Source organism: Myiozetetes cayanensis, unplaced genomic scaffold, assembly GCF_022539395.1.
Source record: "Myiozetetes cayanensis isolate MyiCay16 unplaced genomic scaffold, myiCay2020 scf17, whole genome shotgun sequence".
NCBI lineage: Eukaryota > Metazoa > Chordata > Aves > Passeriformes > Tyrannidae > Myiozetetes > Myiozetetes cayanensis.
The window spans coordinates 8,886,693-8,905,267 of NW_026087378.1; the positions used below are offsets into that span (position 1 = coordinate 8,886,693).

Here is an 18,575-nt window from a genome sequence, read left to right on the forward strand (position 1 = left end):
CCCATGTAACAACAGCCCAGAGGCCTTCTCCACCCAAAGCCAAACATTTATACCCAGAGAACAATATAAACATTTAAAATATTCTCCTGGATTGATTCCGCCCCCCCCTCATTAATTCAGTAAAAATCATTACAGATAGTCAAACTACCCACATTATCCTTCAAAGAACCTGAGCTGACTCACACCATGGTAATGAAGTTTTTATGGTAATAGTGACTGCAATCATTGCCAGTAACTGACTGACAGCAAGGACAAATACACCAAACAAGCACATCCTTTGGCATCTTCATCTTGAGGGCTCTTTACAGTGAGGAAAACAAACCTGGAAAGACCTGCCTTCTGCAGGGAATGGGCACCAGGAAGAGAATTCTGGGTTACAAAGTTGGTAGTGATTTTAGAATGTTCTTTACAGTTACCCAGGTCAGGCCCATGATCCTGCACATCCATGTACAGCAGAAAAACCCCTTCCAGCTCCAGAGAACAAAGAGCACCCACCAGTGCTCTCATCCACCATGTGCTTAGGAAATTGAAAAGAAACATCATCCTGAATTTCACTTTACTAAAACAACAGTAAAACCATGCAAGCAGCCAGCCCCACAAGCATGGCTAAACCTTACCTTCAAGAGCATGTGCTTCTCACTTGGAGTAAGATACATCTTGTTTTCATAGTAATCCACACAGATGTTGACAATATCAGCCAGCAATTCCTCATAGCCAGGGATAACCTCTAGTTGTTGGTGCAGACACTGAAACATCAACACAAGCCACGTTAGTGGCACGGGCTGAAGAAAACCAGCAACCAGGGAGGAAACATATTTGAAAGATTAAAAGTAGAATGGTAAGAGGTACCTTCAAACCTCTTCTATGTGCTTTTCTTAAGTTACTGCCAGAAGACTGACCTCATGGTACCATCTGGAAGGAACAACCTTCCTCTGCAGGACAGCTCTCCCCTTCAGACTGATCACAACAGCCAAACATCAGACAGTGAGATGCAAAGGAAGGTGACTCAGAAGCAACTTTCTGACTCTCCTGTTTCTGTACAATATTGTACCTAATTAGCAGAAACTACAGGGCCTGTGAAATGTGGAGGCCATGGGGTCTGAGCTGCAGTCCCCATGCAGCCATAAGGGATGGATTTCTTGGAGTTCTGGCAGAACCTCTTCCTCCCCCTCTTCTTACATCTTTCAGACCTTCATATTTGTCTTGACACAGAGACCTTCAAAGCCACCCAACATGATGCTTGAGAAGGAGATATTGCTAGAATTACACAGCCTGACCAAAAGACCAATAAAGTCAGTGGCAATGACCCAACAGCTACTGTGACAGTCTGGTCTGAAGTGCTGTCAGCCTCGAAGAGATCATTCCTTTTCTCTACTCACAGAAAGGTTCAGCAGTTCAGAGAAAAGGGACCTGCCTGAGTGATGCGGTTGTGGTTTGCCAGGAACATGGAGAGGTTCTGGGACTCCTGGATGGACTGGGGGTCTGCCATCTTCCGCAGGAACTGGGCAGCTCTGGGAAGGGAGTAATCCAACATCACCAAGGATCACTCAGCCAGCGTGAGACTGTCCCCACCCTCCTCCCCTGTCCGAGCTGTAATGCCACAGCCTCAGCACCCCACTGCAGCACAGCTCTATTTACCAACAGGTAATCAAAACACAAGAGGGCTCAGAGATTTGCCTAAACTCGCAAAGAGAGCTTGGGAGAGCAGAGAAACCCAATCTCCAGCCTCCTGAAGTTCCCTTGTCTGCCCAGGCACTCCCCGTGCAGACCAGGCGCGAGCCCCGTCCCCATTCCTGCAGCAGCGGCCCCTCTCACCTTTTGTAAGCAGAATGGTCGTTTTTGACGCTGCACTTCATGTTCTTCAGCTCATCCAGGACAGCGAACATGTTAATGAACTTGCCCAGAGTGAGGAGATAGGCCTCGGAGACGAAGTCCTTCCTGCGCTCCGCGTGGCACAGGCGCTTCACCTCACTGCAGAACCGCTCGATCGCCTTGCGCTGGGGGGCAGGGCACAGGGTCATCCCTGCAGTGGCTCATGCAGGGTCAGCACACCACCACTGGGACCCCACTCCACCCACCACCAGCTTCTCCCCTTAAAAAGAGCGTTTTTTTGGCTGGGGATGGAGGTCAGAGTCCCTCTCCACGAAGCAGCGTTACACACCGCTGCCGACAAACACCCTCAGTGCTCGTGAGCGTGGTGCGTTCTGCAAAATCAGGCTTCAGTTTTTCAGGTGGGACATAAAGACCTCACAGGACATAAAACCTAAAATCGATGGTGAAACTCAGCTGCAGCCCATTACAACGCAGGTGGTGATGGGGAGGGGCCCCTGGAGTCCACAGCAGCTCTGTGATTGCCACATGGTCATTGCTCTGTTGGGGTCTAAGTGTATTATTTTGTCAAATGCCTCAGGTGTAGCAACTGCTAGGAAGAGACCTATCAGGGGCTTGGGGGCTCTCCAAGCTGCCCTGGCAGGCAAGGATAGCACAGCCCTGCTTAGGGTGTTAACACCAAAGTGACAGATTATTTTTGCCTCTCTCCTTGACCACGTACCTGAAAATACATGAACTTCATAAGCTTGGTGACCTCCGGCTCCAGGACTTCCACCGTCTTCTCATAAATCTCCACTCGGTTTGGCTGTTCGTTACATTTCACCTGCATTGCAAAGAAGATCATCCGTGTCAGCATCAGCTTCTAACCCTGCCATGGACCACAGTGCCACCATCTTCTCCCTGTTTCACACCGAGTCCTGTCCCCACCTGAGGACAATGGAGGGACCCAAGAGGGAGCTGGTTCTCGTGGCAGTACGTGAAAGCAGAAGGGGCTATTTCAGACACTAAATACTCACCATGCGTTCTGAAAAGGCATTCTGGGGAATAAAAGTCTCCTAATGCATTTGTCTGGGATAGAACACAGGCAGCATGGAGCCTAGACTTACTGCACAGCGTGGGAATGTTCTATCATAAAGTTATCTGAGACTCTGTGTTGCAAGGTCCCCTGGACACACAGGGCACCAGACTACAGCTCTGCTATGGCCTCGCTGGGATTATTTTGGTTCTGTTGCTGACCCATTAAAAATCACTGGGCTTGTCTGTGGCTGGCAGCAATGAACTGAGTCACCATCATTGGAATCCTGGGAAGCTAAATTTAAGGACTTACTCAGTTATCATCCATCTCACTTCCAACCGTTACTTGGAGTCATTACCAAACTTTTAGGGAAAGCCCCAGCTGTGCAGGGGAATGCATCCTGCTGTCCTCCTCTGGTTCTGTTTGCAGCTGTTGCTCACACAAGGCTGTGATGGGGCTGACAGTTCTGGTGCACTTTCAGCAGCTGATGCAAGGGCACAGGGGGACACGCCAGCCAGCTTTGCATGGGGGAAGATGCCAAAGGAGCCTTGCCCTCTCTGTAGTGGGCAATCCAATGTCCCTGCCCTGGTGTTCCACACTGCAGTTAGGCAATATCACAGGATCACAAAATCACAGAACGTTCTGAGTTGGAAGAGACCCATAAAGACCATCAAAGTCCAACTCCTGGCCCTGCACAGGACAGTCCCAAGAATCACACCATGGCCAAGAGGAAGCAGCTCATGGGAGGGAGGCATGCTGCACCTTTAGGTGTAGGCTCTGTCCTTCACCTGTAAAACCACTGATTCTGATGTAGCACAGGGATAGCAGCCAGGCTGGGGGGCTGAGCACAGAACCCTCCTGGCCATGTGCCCCATGGCAAAGTGTAGGGGTCATTCCAAGATAAATCTGGTGACTCTGTAAATGAACCCTCTGCCATGGAGTTGTCTGTCCCTCCGTAACACACAGAACTGCCTGAGGCCCTGAGAGGAACACAGGGCAGAGAGCAGGGACCTTACAAGCTGAGGCACAAATGTTGCAGGGAAGACACTAAAACAGATGATCTCTAGCACTGTCTTGCCATCAGCTGAACCACAGCCTGCCTTCCATTGGCAGAGCCACGAGAAGCAATGGCAGCAAAGCATAACAAACAAATGGGAGATAAGCAAGTACCCAGTCAGCAGCAGAAATCTCCCCATTGCTGGGTCTCACGAGACCATCAGTGGAGTACAACCCAAGGGGAACTGAGGTTTAACCTTTCCTGGGGAATCACAAATGTGGGCATTACCACGTGGAAATTTTTTTTCCTGGCTTCACGGAAGAGCTGCAAACCCTTTTATCTGTAGGGTTAGTGGAAGGGCAGAGCACCCTCCCCAGCACGTGTCAGTTGGCATTTTTGCAGGGATCCAGCACATCTTCACATTGCAGGAGACTGAGCTGAATCACAATCAGTGAGCCATGTGGGCAACCTTACTCATGTCTGTAGGTGTTTGCAGGATGAAGCCATCAAAATCCAGGTTGGAGAGTGAAGAATAACAGTTGAAAAATAACGAGCAGTAGAGGAGGACAATGATTAAAAACATGGGGAGATCAGGATCCTCATATGTATCAGCAGCAAACAAAGAGCCTTTGGGGAAATGTTTCTGGCATATTGAAGTGCTCCTTAATGCATCCTCACAAAACTTCAACAATTTTGGGGCTGCTGTGGGAGCAGAGAGAGCACCCCAGAACCTGTGCAGCAGACTGGGATCCTGAAACTTGTCCCAGCTGCCCAATCTGCTCTGTGCCAGTCTGAGAGAGCCTGAGACTGCCACATATTGAAAGAACCTGCTCTTTTCATCCCAGCCTGCCTGGGCTCCCTTCTTCACACAGCACAAGAGTCCCGACTGGCACTGGGGAAATTTTTAATTGAAGCTGAAGTTCTTGATACCATATAATTGCATGATACCATACAAAGGTATGAAGAAAGTGTGATATAAACCAGATGATTTTACTCTCAACTTCCAAAAACTGCCTTTGCCTGAAGCAAACTCAATCTCCTCACATCATGAGAGAGAAGAATACTCAGGTAGTGCACTGGTAAGAAAATGCCTTTGAATTAAAGCAAAGCCTACCTGTTCTCCAGAGAGAGCCACGAATAAAGACCCAAGTGACAAAACACAGCACTATCCCATGCACTGTGCTGGACCAGAGCTGTGCTGAGTTCTGTTAGGAGCTGTAAGACAAACAAGCTGGTCCTGTGGGACTTCAGGTGCAACCACTTCAGGGGGCAGGGAGGGGCTCATGAAACCAGGAAATGTGTGTAAGGCATCAGCTGGGGTGGAGTGTGTTTGAGGTGAGAAGCACTGCTAAGAGCTGTGAGGGATGGAGCTGTCATGTGCATGAGGGTGCAGAGCAGATGCCCTTTACTAGGGCAGTAGAACAGGTCTGCTTCTAAAACAGCAATCACCTGCTGAGATCAGTGGTTGAGACTTTGGTGGGGAGGAGACAATTTGGAGAGTCAGTGGTCTTTCTTTTTAACCTATATGCTTCAGTCTTCTTTTCTTTTTGTGGTCTTCTGTCTCCACCCCAAACTAACCCACAGTCAAGGCAAAATGAACTGGATGCTCTGGGAACTTCCCTGCCTGGGAAGGGCTTTGGGTACCTGAGGGATGGCTCGTGAGCAGCTCCTCCATGTGTAGAGCATCACGGCATACTCGTGGCCTTCTTCCAGCATCTCGTTCTGAAAGACAGAGAGGTGTTGGTGGGGCAGGGCAGGCACTGCAGGCCCAGCATCACTGGGGCAGTGCCCAGGGGACTCACCATGCTGGAGTGCACCGTCGCCTGCTCGATGTACCTGGCAATGCCGGTCACAAAGGCATTTCTGTCTTCAAAGTTTGTGTCAAAATTAGCCTGTGGTGAAAATGGAGAGATGGGGATTAAAATTCAGTTAGTTGTTTGCTCACCTGATACAGTCTAACATGGGATGTGTTGGCAAAAAGCAGAATCATTAGGGGTCTCGGGGCATGGGAACAGCCTATGAACAATTTAGCTGCTGCACCTCTAGGTCTGAAGTAGGTTCATGTATACACCCTGAGATGCTTCTGAATCCCACATGTTCATTAGAGGAAATTCTGCAGGTTATATGTGTGGAAATACGGCAGTTAAGACTGACAAACCCTGGTAAAATCAAGTCAAACTTTATTGCAGCCACACCATGGACCAAACCTAAAGCAATTATGCTAAGGATTTTAGCCTGGTAACTCAAAGACAGATGCAGCCTCATTAATTTCTTTTTGTGCCCTGGCTGCTAGGGAAAGACCACATCCTGTCAGCTGAAATTGCAAAGGATAAATACACCAAAAAGGCAGGGAATAAGTTGTCTGGAAAACAATATAAAAGTCAGCACTCATCCAAGTGCTATTATCAGTGCTACTGTTGCTCTTGCAAGCACAAACCTTGTTGGGATGAACAGTTGTTTTGGAGGCTGCAATATTGCTTTGGGTTGGGGCAGGGGAGCAAGAAAGTGCTGAGGAAGGTGGGGGATGGAAAAGCAGCTCCTCATGCTCTCTGCACCAGTGATCGTTGGCTGATGGCATCTGCTGCAGGGCAGGGCAGACAGAAGTCCCAGGCACCCAGAGCTGCTCCTTGCAATGGCATTAGCACTGCAGTGACCACACTCGCCTCAATAACTGATTTCCTGAGTAGGAAAGCCAGGAGCACAGACCCATGGCCACAGGGCTACTCTTCTTAGTGCCTCCAGGACTTCACATGTGACTGACGTGACAACAAAAGCTGAGCCCGCACAGGCATTTCTGGCTAGCAGGGGAGAGGGCTTTATACAAACTGAGTATGATGAAGAAACAGGCTGGGCCAACATCCCCATACCCAGCTGAGGGCAGGTTTTTAGGCCAAGCTGTGTGCACACAGTCGTGGTCCTGAAAGGAGGCTGTGCCATAAGGCTGGACCCTGAGCCCCCCCATGGGACACAAGCCAGCAAAGGCTAAAAATTTACTGAAAGAAGAAATAAGCAAAAAATGGTATCAAGATTTTCCAAGGAGAGCTGAAATTTGAACAGCCCAGAACAGCCTTTGGGTCTGATAACCTATAAAGATACTGAGGCTCTGGAATGAGCCCGGGGTCTGACCTGCTGAAAGAGATACTGTAATTCCAGACCCCTGTGTACAAGGCATAGCAATCACGGTACAAGTGTATTTATACACTGCCACGGGTAAGCCATGAATTCAGGAGTGGCAGGATGGAGAAAGTAACCCCCTATTATATTTAACCCTGGGTGTGTGCTATAGGGCAGGGTGTGGTGGCTGGCCAAGCAGCCAAGGCATCCCACTGTGTAACCAAAAGCAGGAGGTTGAGCTGTGCCCTGGGATCACGCCAAGCTTTGCTTGGTCAGTGCAGCTGCAGCTAAATCTGAGGTTGTTCAGGGTAGAGAAGTGATTCTAGCAGCTGCCCTCCCTTGTATGCCAGCAGCTCCCCCGACCAGCAGCTCCAGCTGTGCTAGTAGCAAAAAGTCAGGCAGAACTTTGATCTCGCCCTGCTTAGATGCAAGCACTATATCATAAAAAGGAAGCACAGAAATATGTGCACAAAAAACATTGCCGAGAACTTTCTGCTGCTATCACAAATCTTATCTCCTGCTTCCTACCCATTCATGCACTCTGGTCCTCATTTTTGCTCAGCCTTAAAAATCCCTTTCACCAATCTCCGGTGCTTTCCTTTTAAGGTCCTTGGGAACAGATTTGTGGCTAGATCTGTTCTGAACACTTCCTTACACATGCTGAACCCAGGATGTTTTCAGCTAGTTCTCACAGCACCATGTGCCCCGTGCTTTGCATGAGCCACCGGAACAACCCTCCCTCCCCGCTGCCCCTGGGGGCTGAAGTACCTGGTACATGATGGAGGAGGGAGGTGGTTCGATGCATGGCTGCTGGTCTGGCAGAGGCAGCTCCTCCAGCAAGTCCACGTTGGACAAGGCATCCTCCAGCGTGACGTGAGTCGTCATGGTTCTGGATGTTCAGTTCCCACACTAAATCCAAAGTGAAACAGAGGGTGATAGAGGGACAAGACAACCAGCCAGCAGGCAGAAGATGGAGTGGGAAAGTTCTGAAGGACAAAACCAGACCCACAACTGGCTGGCACTGCAGGGGATGAAATCCCAGTTTATCTCATTTTCCTCTCCTTGTGTATTTAACCTACATCTCTACGTCATCTCTCCTTCTACAGTTCAGCTGCAGAGTAGGAATGCAGAGTAAGAGGAACACAACTGCCCACCCAGGCACCTCTCTCCCAACTCTATGCAAAACTATCCGAGACGGAAAACAGCCGAGTGCTGCAGTGCAGCTTTAGCAGCCCCAAGTGAAACCTCCAAAATGCAAAGTGCTGCTATCAAGAACATCTCTCGAAGCAGCATGATTAGAAAAGTATGACAGATGCTGACACTCACATGCTCTGCTTCTCACACACATGAACGGCGCTGGAAACTGTAAACAACCAACTGCATTCCCAAAGGTGAACGGGACAGAGTGCTGTGCAGGCAGGCTGTGGCACTGCAAGCAGCCAAAAAAGAAGTTGCTGTAAAAAAGAATTTCCCTGCTTTTACCACAGACGCGGAATCCCCCGTCAGTCCCAGCCCGCCCTGGAGCTGCCAACAGAGCCAGCTGCACACAAAATAAAACCAAAGCGGAACATTTCTGAAAGCTCCCTGGCTCTCACCCCAGGAAGGTGCCCCAGTGGGAACCACAGGACAAACCTCGATGTCCCTTGACTCCTCTGCCACTCACCTTGGCTCTAAGTGCACAGCCATGGAGGGCCTGTGCTGTCACCCAGGCTCAGCACTTGTGTAATCACAGCCACAGGGCTTCCCTGGTTAATGTCTAATCCTCTGCAATAGCTGTGCCTGACCTAGAGCCTGTGTCTCCTAGAAAAACACCCCACTGCATTTAAACATTTGCAGAGAGAGAATATTTTAAATATTGACATGTCATTCAATTAGCAAATCACCTCCCTCAGTACTTCTTTCTTCACTCAGAGCCTGTCTAGTTTCAAATGTGAGTCTTCTGAGTCTTATCACTCTCACCTGCAGGACAGTAGAGTTCTCTGTTATCACAGTTCCCATCAAGATACACAGTTCAATAAAACACTCTGCAACCTTCACTTTGGTTCAGGCAAGAAGATCAAGCTCTTTGCCTGTCTTGTTACAGACCATGTGTTTCCAATCCTTTAATCATCTCTTTGGCTTTTCTCTAAGCTTTTGCAACTCTTGCTGAAGTGCAGACACGGCAGCAGGACACAAGGCTCCAGCAGTGACTGCACAAGAGCCAGATACAACAGCAGCATAACCTCCCTTCTTGAGTACAACCACACCAGCTCCTTTGCTCACAACAGCATCTCTACGGGCACCCACACTCAGCCAATTATCTGCTACAAATCCCTCAGGGTTTCCCCCCCTCCCCCCAATTGATTCATTGTTTTTAGGAGTATAACTTTGCTCTTCATTTCCAGCACTGGGAGCATGGAAGGACAATGGCTTTGGGACATCCACAGATGGACACATGCAGACCCAGCAAGGTCCACTGCCAAGGGGGATGCACTCTGTGTGTAGTACTGGAGTGGTTTCATGTTGGGTGACGAGAGGGACGAGTCTGCTGCTGTGCCTCATCGTCATTGCTGCCTGCATGTATGGACTGCAAGAATATGTATGAGCCTGGTAAAACCCATTCCACCTCCACAAATGTCTCCCCAAGGTACCAGGCAGCTGAGAAACTGGTTTGATTGTGCCCACAGCTCAAACATCATTAAATAAGTGCCTGGAAGAAAACAAAATCTCAAGCAGCTTTTTCCCTCCACGGTCAAATTTCTGTTTCCTTCTTCACCCCTCTTTGCTAAAATGGTTTCCTGTTACAAGTTGTAACAACTGTCAAAACCAGACATTAGGTTTCTGTAGCTTCCTCCCTGCCTGCCTGCAGGCACCCTGTGCTTCTCCCCTCAGAGCCACCCACCGTGCTCCACCACCACCCTCCAGCACCTCTGGACTGCCCACTGGGATCCCTGAACAACATCTCTGCTACTCACTCATGCTGCATTACAAACTCTGAGAAGGCAAAACTTTCCATTTTATAGCTTTGAGTGCTGTGCTTGTTTATTTGGGCTCATTCCCCATTTCTCTCTCTAAGTTCAATTCTAAGACCATTTGTGTAAGGGAATTTATGTAATCAAAGACATCTTCCTCAATAACCCTGCGACACCCAAAGAGCTCAGCAAGTCAAGGGACAAAATTACTGCTGCTGTTTGGGCCATACCAGGAAACAGAGCCCCAGATACTGCATCAGAGTCCTGCTGTGCCAGGCAGCACACACACCTGCGAGGCCAAACCAGCCCCTGCCCTAAACATCTCACACTCAAACAGAGGAAGAGAGGCAGCATGTGGAAATGCATGAACAGAAAAGAAAGCATTGAGGCATTGTGAGCGAGCAGTGCCATCAGCCACTGGTCCACCCCATGCTTTGCCATGGCTGAGCAGTGCAAGAATCGGGATGCAGATGGAAAAAACTACACAGACTTTTGAGGGTTTAATACATGAATCTTTACAGTGACTTCTGGTTTTCACTCTACACTTTCTTAAGCCCAGCAGGGAAACCAATGGAGGCTACAAGAGAACAGTGTGGTCACCCAGGACTTCCCCTGGGTCTTGTGTCAGTAAGCATCTTGTAAGCATCCAGCAGTTAGAGGTGTTGTGCACTGCACAAAGGCTGGGGAACGCTCTGAAGACATCATGAACAGATGCTCTGTTCAGTCCAAGGGGCACTGCACTGTCACCCCACCACAGGCGGCTGCCTGGGAGGGCCAGAAGGTGAAGCCCCACTACCACAGACCCACACTGCTCTCCCTCACCTGCAGAAAGGTTCTTACACAAACACACGGGGGTTATCCTGGCAAATCCAGCTTCCTCCCCTCTGTCCACTGACAAGGGGGGCAGCTGTCAGGTAATCTGTCAGCAGCCCAGCGGCTCCAGCCCAAGGAAGCCAGGGATCCCTGGGGACACTCATCAAAAAGCTTTAACTGCCATCCACCACCTGGGCTTCAGGGCAGGGGCAGCTGCACTGGGAGGAGGGGAGTCAGCCCACGGCAGTGGTTTGGTGTCAGTGTTTGGGCACAATTTGACCGTGGGGCTGAGCTCCCACCATTCAGGGAGCAACACAGCAGCCTGCCCAGGAACGGGGCTTTTTTTCTGTCATAACACATCCACAGAGGGGCGAGGCTTTCCCTCGCATGCAGGAAGCATATCCTGCCTCTCTGGACTCGCACGCAGCCACACAGGCTGCCAAGAGCCACCTCCATATCCTGCTGCTGGTCAGAGAGGCCAGTCCCTCTGGTCCTACATGTTTTGGCAAAACTGAAGGTGAGCCTGGCAGAAACCAGCTCCACCCCAGTGAATCCCAGGGCAGGGATGCTGCCATTGGGCTGATTATCCCTTCTGCTGATGAGCATCAGTACTAATGAGTGCAGTGTTGCCCACACTTTCTCCTCCTCTGCTGCAGAAACTTCCTGTTGCTTTCCCACATGTGAGTTGCAAACCCTCTGGCCATCTCATACACCTTCTAAAGCCAAATGATCCCAGAGGCACTGGGGCTTCCAGACACTGCAGGGAGCCTGTCAGGCAGGGCCCGTGCACCCACCACCCACCATGGCCCCACCACCCTGGCAGCAGCTTGGGGGCCAGATTTCACAGACAACATAGTAAGGCTTTGAGGAGTGAGGACAGACATCCCAGATGTCTGAACTTGCAGGGCATATCCTACCTTCCCCACCAAAATTCTTGCCCAGAAGTATTGGTGCAATATCATTCTCTCCACTGCAAGAAGCACAGAGGCGACTTTATTGTTCAAGCAGCTTAGGAAACAAAGAAAGACTTTTAAAAGCAAGGCCATAATGAATATGTTGCATGCATGTGTGCTCAGCTCCAAAGCTGCACAGCTGAGAGCTCTGGGGAAGTGGCACGGGCTGTTTCAGATTTTCAGCTTGCTTGCTCCTCCAGCAGACAGTCACACTGGAGCTGCAGTAGCTACCAAAAGCAAGAAAGGAGGTAAGAAAAAATGGGAAATTGCCCAGACAGAGTCCATGTCCTGCAAATCGGGGGTGAGATGAGCAGCAAAATGGCTTTTGCTGGGGAGCTGGCAATGTAGAGGAGGACAAACCTTCTGGTCACCTCCTGAGCTCTCACCTTCAGCTCTCATGCCCAATCCCTGGGTAATCTTGGAAAGTCATGGAATTTAGCTTTGCCCCTGTGGTAATGCTTCTCCCTCATACTCCAAAAATAGTATCTAATCAGTGGGCAGGAACTGTCCTGTCCCAACAAGTGCCCAAGCAGAGTGAAGTCTTATGTGCACAAGAGTGAAGTGTTCCTGGTACCCACTGCCTTACAGCAACAGGATGATAAATGCTCCTGGCTCCCAACATATAGTCCAGAATAACTTCATGGTGCAAAAGTTTAGTTTGACCCTTGTCTAAAATGCACAGGATTGAAGTCCCCTGTGTCTTAGGATGCATGTCATCAACTCCTCTCATGCTCTGAGAATTACTTGTAATTGCAACCACCACCACAGTCAGGAGGTTCTTTGTAGAAGCAAATAAGCACAGCCAGGAAGAATGAGGCTGGCAGAGCTGGGCCTCTGCCCTACACAGACAAAGATGCTAATAACCATGAAATCACCCTTCCTATTAAAAAAGGAAGCCAAACTGCATGACTCCTGAAGCTGTTTTTCTGTATCTTCACTCTACGTTTTCTGCCATTCCATTAGGGCTGAGTTCCAGGCATTTGTGCCATCCTTGTCTCTCAGCAACACAATTATTTTGGAATTTATTTCTTTTAGAATAACTTAATCATATTTTTTTCTGGTGCCAAAGAAAGAGGGTCAAGGAAGGAGGAAGGTACATGAAGCTACATTTCCAGTAGAGTTGAGAAATTTTGAGCAAGTTTACAAGCAAACCCGCCACTGACAGTTAAAGTACTTCTTGGGAAACCAAATCATACAAGCCAGCATTGTTAATAGTTGACTAGATATTCATCTTGCAAAACCAATCTTCCTATTTTTCATGCAAGGATGATAATTGTTTGTTAACAAAATTATTATAATGAAATCAGCATATTCTGCTTTGCTCAAGAGGCCCTGGTCAGAAAACGGAAGATTTTGCATATTTCCCAGGCTTCATTAATAACAATTAACTGTACAAAGGAGAAAAGAATTATCCTTTGCAGAGAATTACCACAGAATTATATGGCTGTGACACCAGAATACTGGGCTTGTCACCCATCTCTGTGACTAACCCCAGACAACTGTCATCATGCAAAACATGATGGTGATTTTGTTTCGGTATCTCGGGGCAGGAGGGGTGCAGAGGCTTTAGCGACTCAGCCTAATTCTTTGAGATCTTTGTGATCCAAAGCCCCCAGGCAGGAATCCCCCGTGGAAAGCGGCAGATGGCAGAGGGGGCCACGCTCTGCTGCTGGCAGTGTCCTCTGACAGCACACACAGCCACCACCCTGCCCCCTTCTCCAAAACAGCCCTGGGCACGCAGGGAGGCTTTAGTGTGCGCCTCTTCTCCTCCTCCTCCTCTTTCCTTCACGGTCCTTCCAAACCACGGAAATTTCCTGCGGAATCCATCCTTTCTACCCCCCGCCCGGTGGGATGCGGCTGGCACGAGGCATTTCCAGCGGTCTCAGGTGTAAAGTTGAGCACAAAGGAGCGCTGCCCGGCCCCACGCGCGGGGACCGGCGCTGCGGGGCTCCGACCCGCGCCACGGCCCCAACCTGCGGGCGCCGCTCCAGCCATCGCTCCCAGCGCTGGCTCAGCCTCCCTCGCTGCCTCCATCCCCCTCCTCCCCCAGGAACACCATATTTCCACGCTGCGGGTGATCCGGGAGCTGGCCGGAGCCCCTGCCGGGGCCGCCCCCCGCCGCCAGCCCGGCGCTGCGCGCCGCCGCTCCTCCATCATCATCATCATCATCATCGCCATCCCCTCCGCGCCCCGTTCTGCCCGCGCCAAGCATCGCCGCCACCCCGGCTCGGGCTCCTGGTGCCACGGCGGGGCCTGCAGCGCCCACGGGCCCGGGGGCTCGGCCCCTTCCCACGCCCCGGGGGCGCGGGGCCGGCACGGGCTGGGGAGGGGAGGGAAGGAGGGGGGGATTTGCGCTATTTTTTCCCCGGCGCTTTGCCGCGGCTGCGGGGAGGCTGAGCGCCGCAGGTAGCTCTAGGGATTGTGGGATACATCCCGCACATCCCGGCCCAGCCCGGCCACCCGCCCGCCCTCCGCTCCCGGGGCGGCGGCACCTGCCCCGCCGCTGCCCCCCGCCCGCCGCCCCCGCTCCGCGCTCCCGGGGCGGCGGGGCACTCGCGCTCGGCGGCGAGGGGAGGGAGGGAGGGAGGGAGCAAGGAAGGAAGGAAGGAGGGGAGGGGGCTCCAGCCGCGCAGCCCCCGCGCCCACCCCCGCGCCCGCTCACCTGCGCTCGGCGGGCGCGATGCTCCGCGCCGCGGGATGCTCCGCGGGATGCTCCGCGGGATGCTCCGCACCGCCCGCACAAAGAGCAGGAAATGGCTGCAGCAAGTGCACTTCCGCGGCTCTCCGCCGGCCCCTCCGCGCGGCGCGGCGGCGGGGGGAGCCCCGGCTCTCGCCGCGGGAAGGGGCTGGAGCGGCGCGGGCGGCTCCTCCCCCAGCAGCGCGGGGGATGCGCGGCGGGGCCGGGGGCTGCATCCCCCTCCTCGCCGGGAGGGGGACCCGCAGCTCTTCCCCCGCGGGGGATGGGGGGACCTCCTGCGGTGGTCGCTCCGCCGGGGCCGGCCGGGCTGGCGGCAGCGCGGCGCCGGCGGGGTCGGGGTCGGGGAAGGCCGCCAGCCACCCCCTCCGGGGCTGGGAGGGAACAGGGCTGGGGGCAGCTGCTGCAGCCCTTCGGAGGCCTGATGCTGGCAAAGTGGGTTTGGGTCCCTGAGGAGGCAGGACCCGGCTGGGATTCCCCGTCTCCCTGCAGCTGTGTTTCGCTGGGTCTCGGGTGTTCAGCCCCTCTGCCCTTCAGAGGACCATTGTTAAGTTTAACCTACCGTCCTAACAAACATGCTATTTGCAGAATACAGGTACATATAGCATACATATAGAGCCTCGGATGACTGAGCATGTTGGGGGCCAAAACCAGAAGGCAATGCCTGTGCTTGCAGCTCCAATCCTCTTCTGAGTCAGCACCACATCCAAAAGGTCTTCCTTTTGGCATTTTTGGCATCTGGCTTTTCTTCAGGGACAAGTTTCCATTCCTTCTGCTTATATTTCTTTTTAAAGCTCTAATACAGCTCTTCAGATCTACTATGAAATCCAAACTGGAACTCTCACAGCTTCCAGAGGAACACTGATTGCCCCATGCTGACTGACACAAGCCCTCTACAGAGCTATCTTGTTGTAAGACGCTGGTGGATACCCCAGGACTGATGGAAGTCTAGATACAGGTCTAGATGTAGACCCTACACTGCAGTTCTGCTTACCATGATTTGAATGGATGCGATGGGCTTAAAGGCACCAGGGTCTGCAAACTAGAAAAGCAGCAGGACAACCTTAGGAACTGTCTTTGTTTTACAGGAGAGGACTACACCTGAAAAAATGTATTAATATCATCTCTGGGAGTAGACCCTTCTCTTTCCCCTGAATAGCATTTCTTCTTTGGAGGTGGGACTAGATGACCTTTAAAGGTCCTTTCCAACCCAAACTATTCTATGATTTTGTGATATCTATGACTCTATCTCACCTCTGACTAGAACATTTTGTAGCCATCATTCCTCTTTTTACTATTTAATTCTTGTCAGAAAAATTCAGTAAGTGAGCACTGTTACTCCAGACACAAAGGATTTAACAGCTAATACTGCTCTGAGGCCATGGGTGAAACCAGGTCAGTTCAAGAAAGCTGTGGCAGCAAAGACTTTTGTGGGTTGTGTTTTTTTGCACAGTTTAATCTGGTCCCTTTATCAGCCAGGCTCAGGGTGATGGGAATTCCATGAATGTTAGGATAATATTTTAATTTTCTGCTCCGTGTTGTCTTAGCTTGTAGAATAATAGAATGAGCTTCTCTGCATTTGTCCTGCAGATCTCTCTGCAGGCTGGGAAGGATGACAGCGAGGAGCAGCCCCATGCAGCTACAGATTCAGGAGTATGTGCATCAGCTGGCTCTGTGTGGAGGGGTGGAGGGGAGAGATAACATGATGGTGGGACGAGCTGAACACACAAAGAACACACACAAATTTGAAGTGGCTGCCAAGTGAGATTTAGCAGAGCCATTCACCTGAATCCGTCCACGCTGACAAGCGCAGCGTTCAGAGAGGGACAAAGCCGAACATCACACAAAAAATATGTTAATTAAAAAATGTTTCAGGAAATTCTAGATTTTTTTTCAGGCCTGATTTTGAGGTAATTGTGTGCTGACAACCACCACTTCCCTGGGGTGACCAACACATGCCCAGGAAAAGAGCTTTTCATGGCTAATTCTGCCACACTCCAGCCCCTGGTCTCCACTGAGAGGCATCAGCTGCTCTTTCTAGATGAGGTTGCTGCTTGACTGCCTTTTCCTAGCAGGGACGCCAGCCTGGCTGTGCCTGTGCCTGGCCATCACAGCAGCAGGTTGGGGACACGCTGGGATAGAGCTCTGGGCCTTGGCTCCAGCCAAGTGTGCAGCGTCAGCAGAGCCGTGCACCCACTGCCCGGGAAAGCCAGCGGGAAAATAGGGACAAGCACAACATTCCACCTTGCTGAAACACTTTTCCATCTGGTAAAGGTGGAGTGGCTGAAACATTCAGCAGATTGCAAGTGCTTTCTAAGGAGACAGGGAAGGGGTATTCAGAGAAAGGTTACTCACTTTGCAGCAGGGCTCTGGTGTTCTGACCTCTACTCTGTGGGGAACGTATCCAGTGAAGCCACACGAAGGGCACCCATCTAAACTTACCATAGACACTGCTCTGGTGGGAGGAGACTGGGTTACAGTACACTGACATCATGCAGTTATCCCAGTAAGGCACTGCCCTTCTGAGATTCTTGAAGTGCCCTGTAAATTATCTTGGGGGGAACACCCTTTAGGAGCACTCAAATACTACTACTTCAAATAGTACTTCTTTTTATGAAGATTCAAAGAATTTAAAGCCACCATGATGGATGTTTAGACCTAAAAATCTGGTGTTCATATAGTAAATTACCCAATTTGCAGAGATTCTGAATACTTCATACTCCCATAAACACAACACATAATCTAATCCCAGAGCACAGCCACAGTTCTGAGCAAAAGCCTGTTTGCTTCTTGGTGGGGTGGACTTGGAGGAAGAGCAAACTGTATGATTATAATTGCATGAGGATGGGTTTTACATTTTTGCTAACATATAGTGAAAGCCACAGTTGAGACTCAGCAATTTTATTGTTTGCAAAAACACGTATTGTGTGCATAGAAATACTGCAAAAGAAAAACAAACATAACACATCACAATATTATGTTGTGCAACACCCTCTAGCTAATAAATATTACACATATCCAAATATAAATATAACCTCAGTGACATCACCTAGCAGAGTAATATTGCTGCTACTAAATAGCAATGTCCTCTAAGCTCGACAGATCCCTCATTCCTCCAAGGATGATGAGGGCAGCAAGCCAGAAGCTTAACTCTGTGAGCCTGCAGATACCCCTGCCACAGTGTGTGTGAAGATGTACAAGGCAGGAATTGATGCCTTGCCCATATCCATATACCTAAAAAGATATTCTGGCTCCTAAAAGCTACTCTAGAACCACGGGTCTGAAAAATACCAAAAATTAAGTCGCCTTCTATGAAGAAATAGTTCAACACAGGATATGTTAGATCATGGGATTACATTATTTCCTTGTTCCATTTTTGTTGGCAAACATATTTGAACCTGACTTCTGTAATGACAGGAGATTGCTGCTGGAAGTTTGCACCTTAGAGTTTTTGTAAGCTGCTGTCGCATAAGGTTTCCTTATGTTCTCACCTGCCCAAAACAGAGAAGCATGAAAAATACATCCTGTATATATGCAGATATCATCTGTGAGTCCTCTTGACTTCCCTAACTATTGTTAATGCTTAGCAGAAAAGTCCTGCAATTTACAAATTTACAAGATCTGCAGGACCTCAACACCCACACATTTGGTTTTGAGGTCAGTTATGTCAAAACAGTCTCTCTGTCTTGCAGTGGAAATACAGATTTTAATTTAAATACCAGGAGATTTTGTTTGTACCTTCTTCTGCTGTCATCACATAATGGAGAACTCCTGGTGGAGAAAGAACCCAGGCAGTCCATTTGCACTGGACTTTTTCTTTGATCAGTCCCTTTGTTCACAGAGGAGATGGAAAGGTCTTTACTTTTGATGAATTAGTTACTCTTTGAAGTATGAGAAAACTCTTCTCATTATCACTGATGCACTGAGCACATACTCTGCATGTTTTTTCCTCGTGGTTCCCTTGTGAGCCCTCCAGCTCCTTTTTTCCAAACACACCAGTTCACAGTAGGTTCCTGTACCTTTCACAGGTAATCACATCCCAGAACTCTGCCTTGTCCTGGACTGGAAACACATAGCACTCTGCACTGCTCAGTCCTCCATACTTTGTTCAAATAAACTGGAGAGAAGTCATGTAATAATCTTCTAATGTATGAAGACTGAAGAAAAAAGCAATATAAATGTTCAGCTTTGACTTCCCCTCTCCAAG

At 50.1% G+C, this 18,575-nt stretch overlaps 1 protein-coding gene across 4 annotated transcripts in view; it reads right to left on the bottom strand.

Annotated features, from left to right (window-relative positions):
* CYFIP2 (cytoplasmic FMR1 interacting protein 2) overlaps window positions 1-14,510 on the bottom strand; it is a 52,877-nt gene extending 38,367 nt beyond the window's left edge. For 2 of the 4 annotated variants that reach the window (XM_050311840.1, XM_050311841.1), the window contains exons 1-8: window positions 14,336-14,510; window positions 7,725-7,865; window positions 5,645-5,734; window positions 5,487-5,564; window positions 2,552-2,653; window positions 1,816-1,997; window positions 1,415-1,511; window positions 618-746 (exon numbers count right to left, since the gene is read on the bottom strand). In XM_050311840.1, coding sequence (XP_050167797.1) covers window positions 618-746; window positions 1,415-1,511; window positions 1,816-1,997; window positions 2,552-2,653; window positions 5,487-5,564; window positions 5,645-5,734; window positions 7,725-7,841 — 795 coding nt within the window. In that variant the 5' untranslated portion in view covers window positions 7,842-7,865; window positions 14,336-14,510. Of the gene's footprint in view, window positions 1-617; window positions 747-1,414; window positions 1,512-1,815; window positions 1,998-2,551; window positions 2,654-5,486; window positions 5,565-5,644; window positions 5,735-7,724; window positions 7,866-8,282; window positions 8,394-14,335 lie in introns of those variants that run through there. The other 2 variants (XM_050311838.1, XM_050311839.1) reach the window with 2 other exon arrangements.
* Between the last annotated feature and the right edge of the window lie 4,065 nt (window positions 14,511-18,575).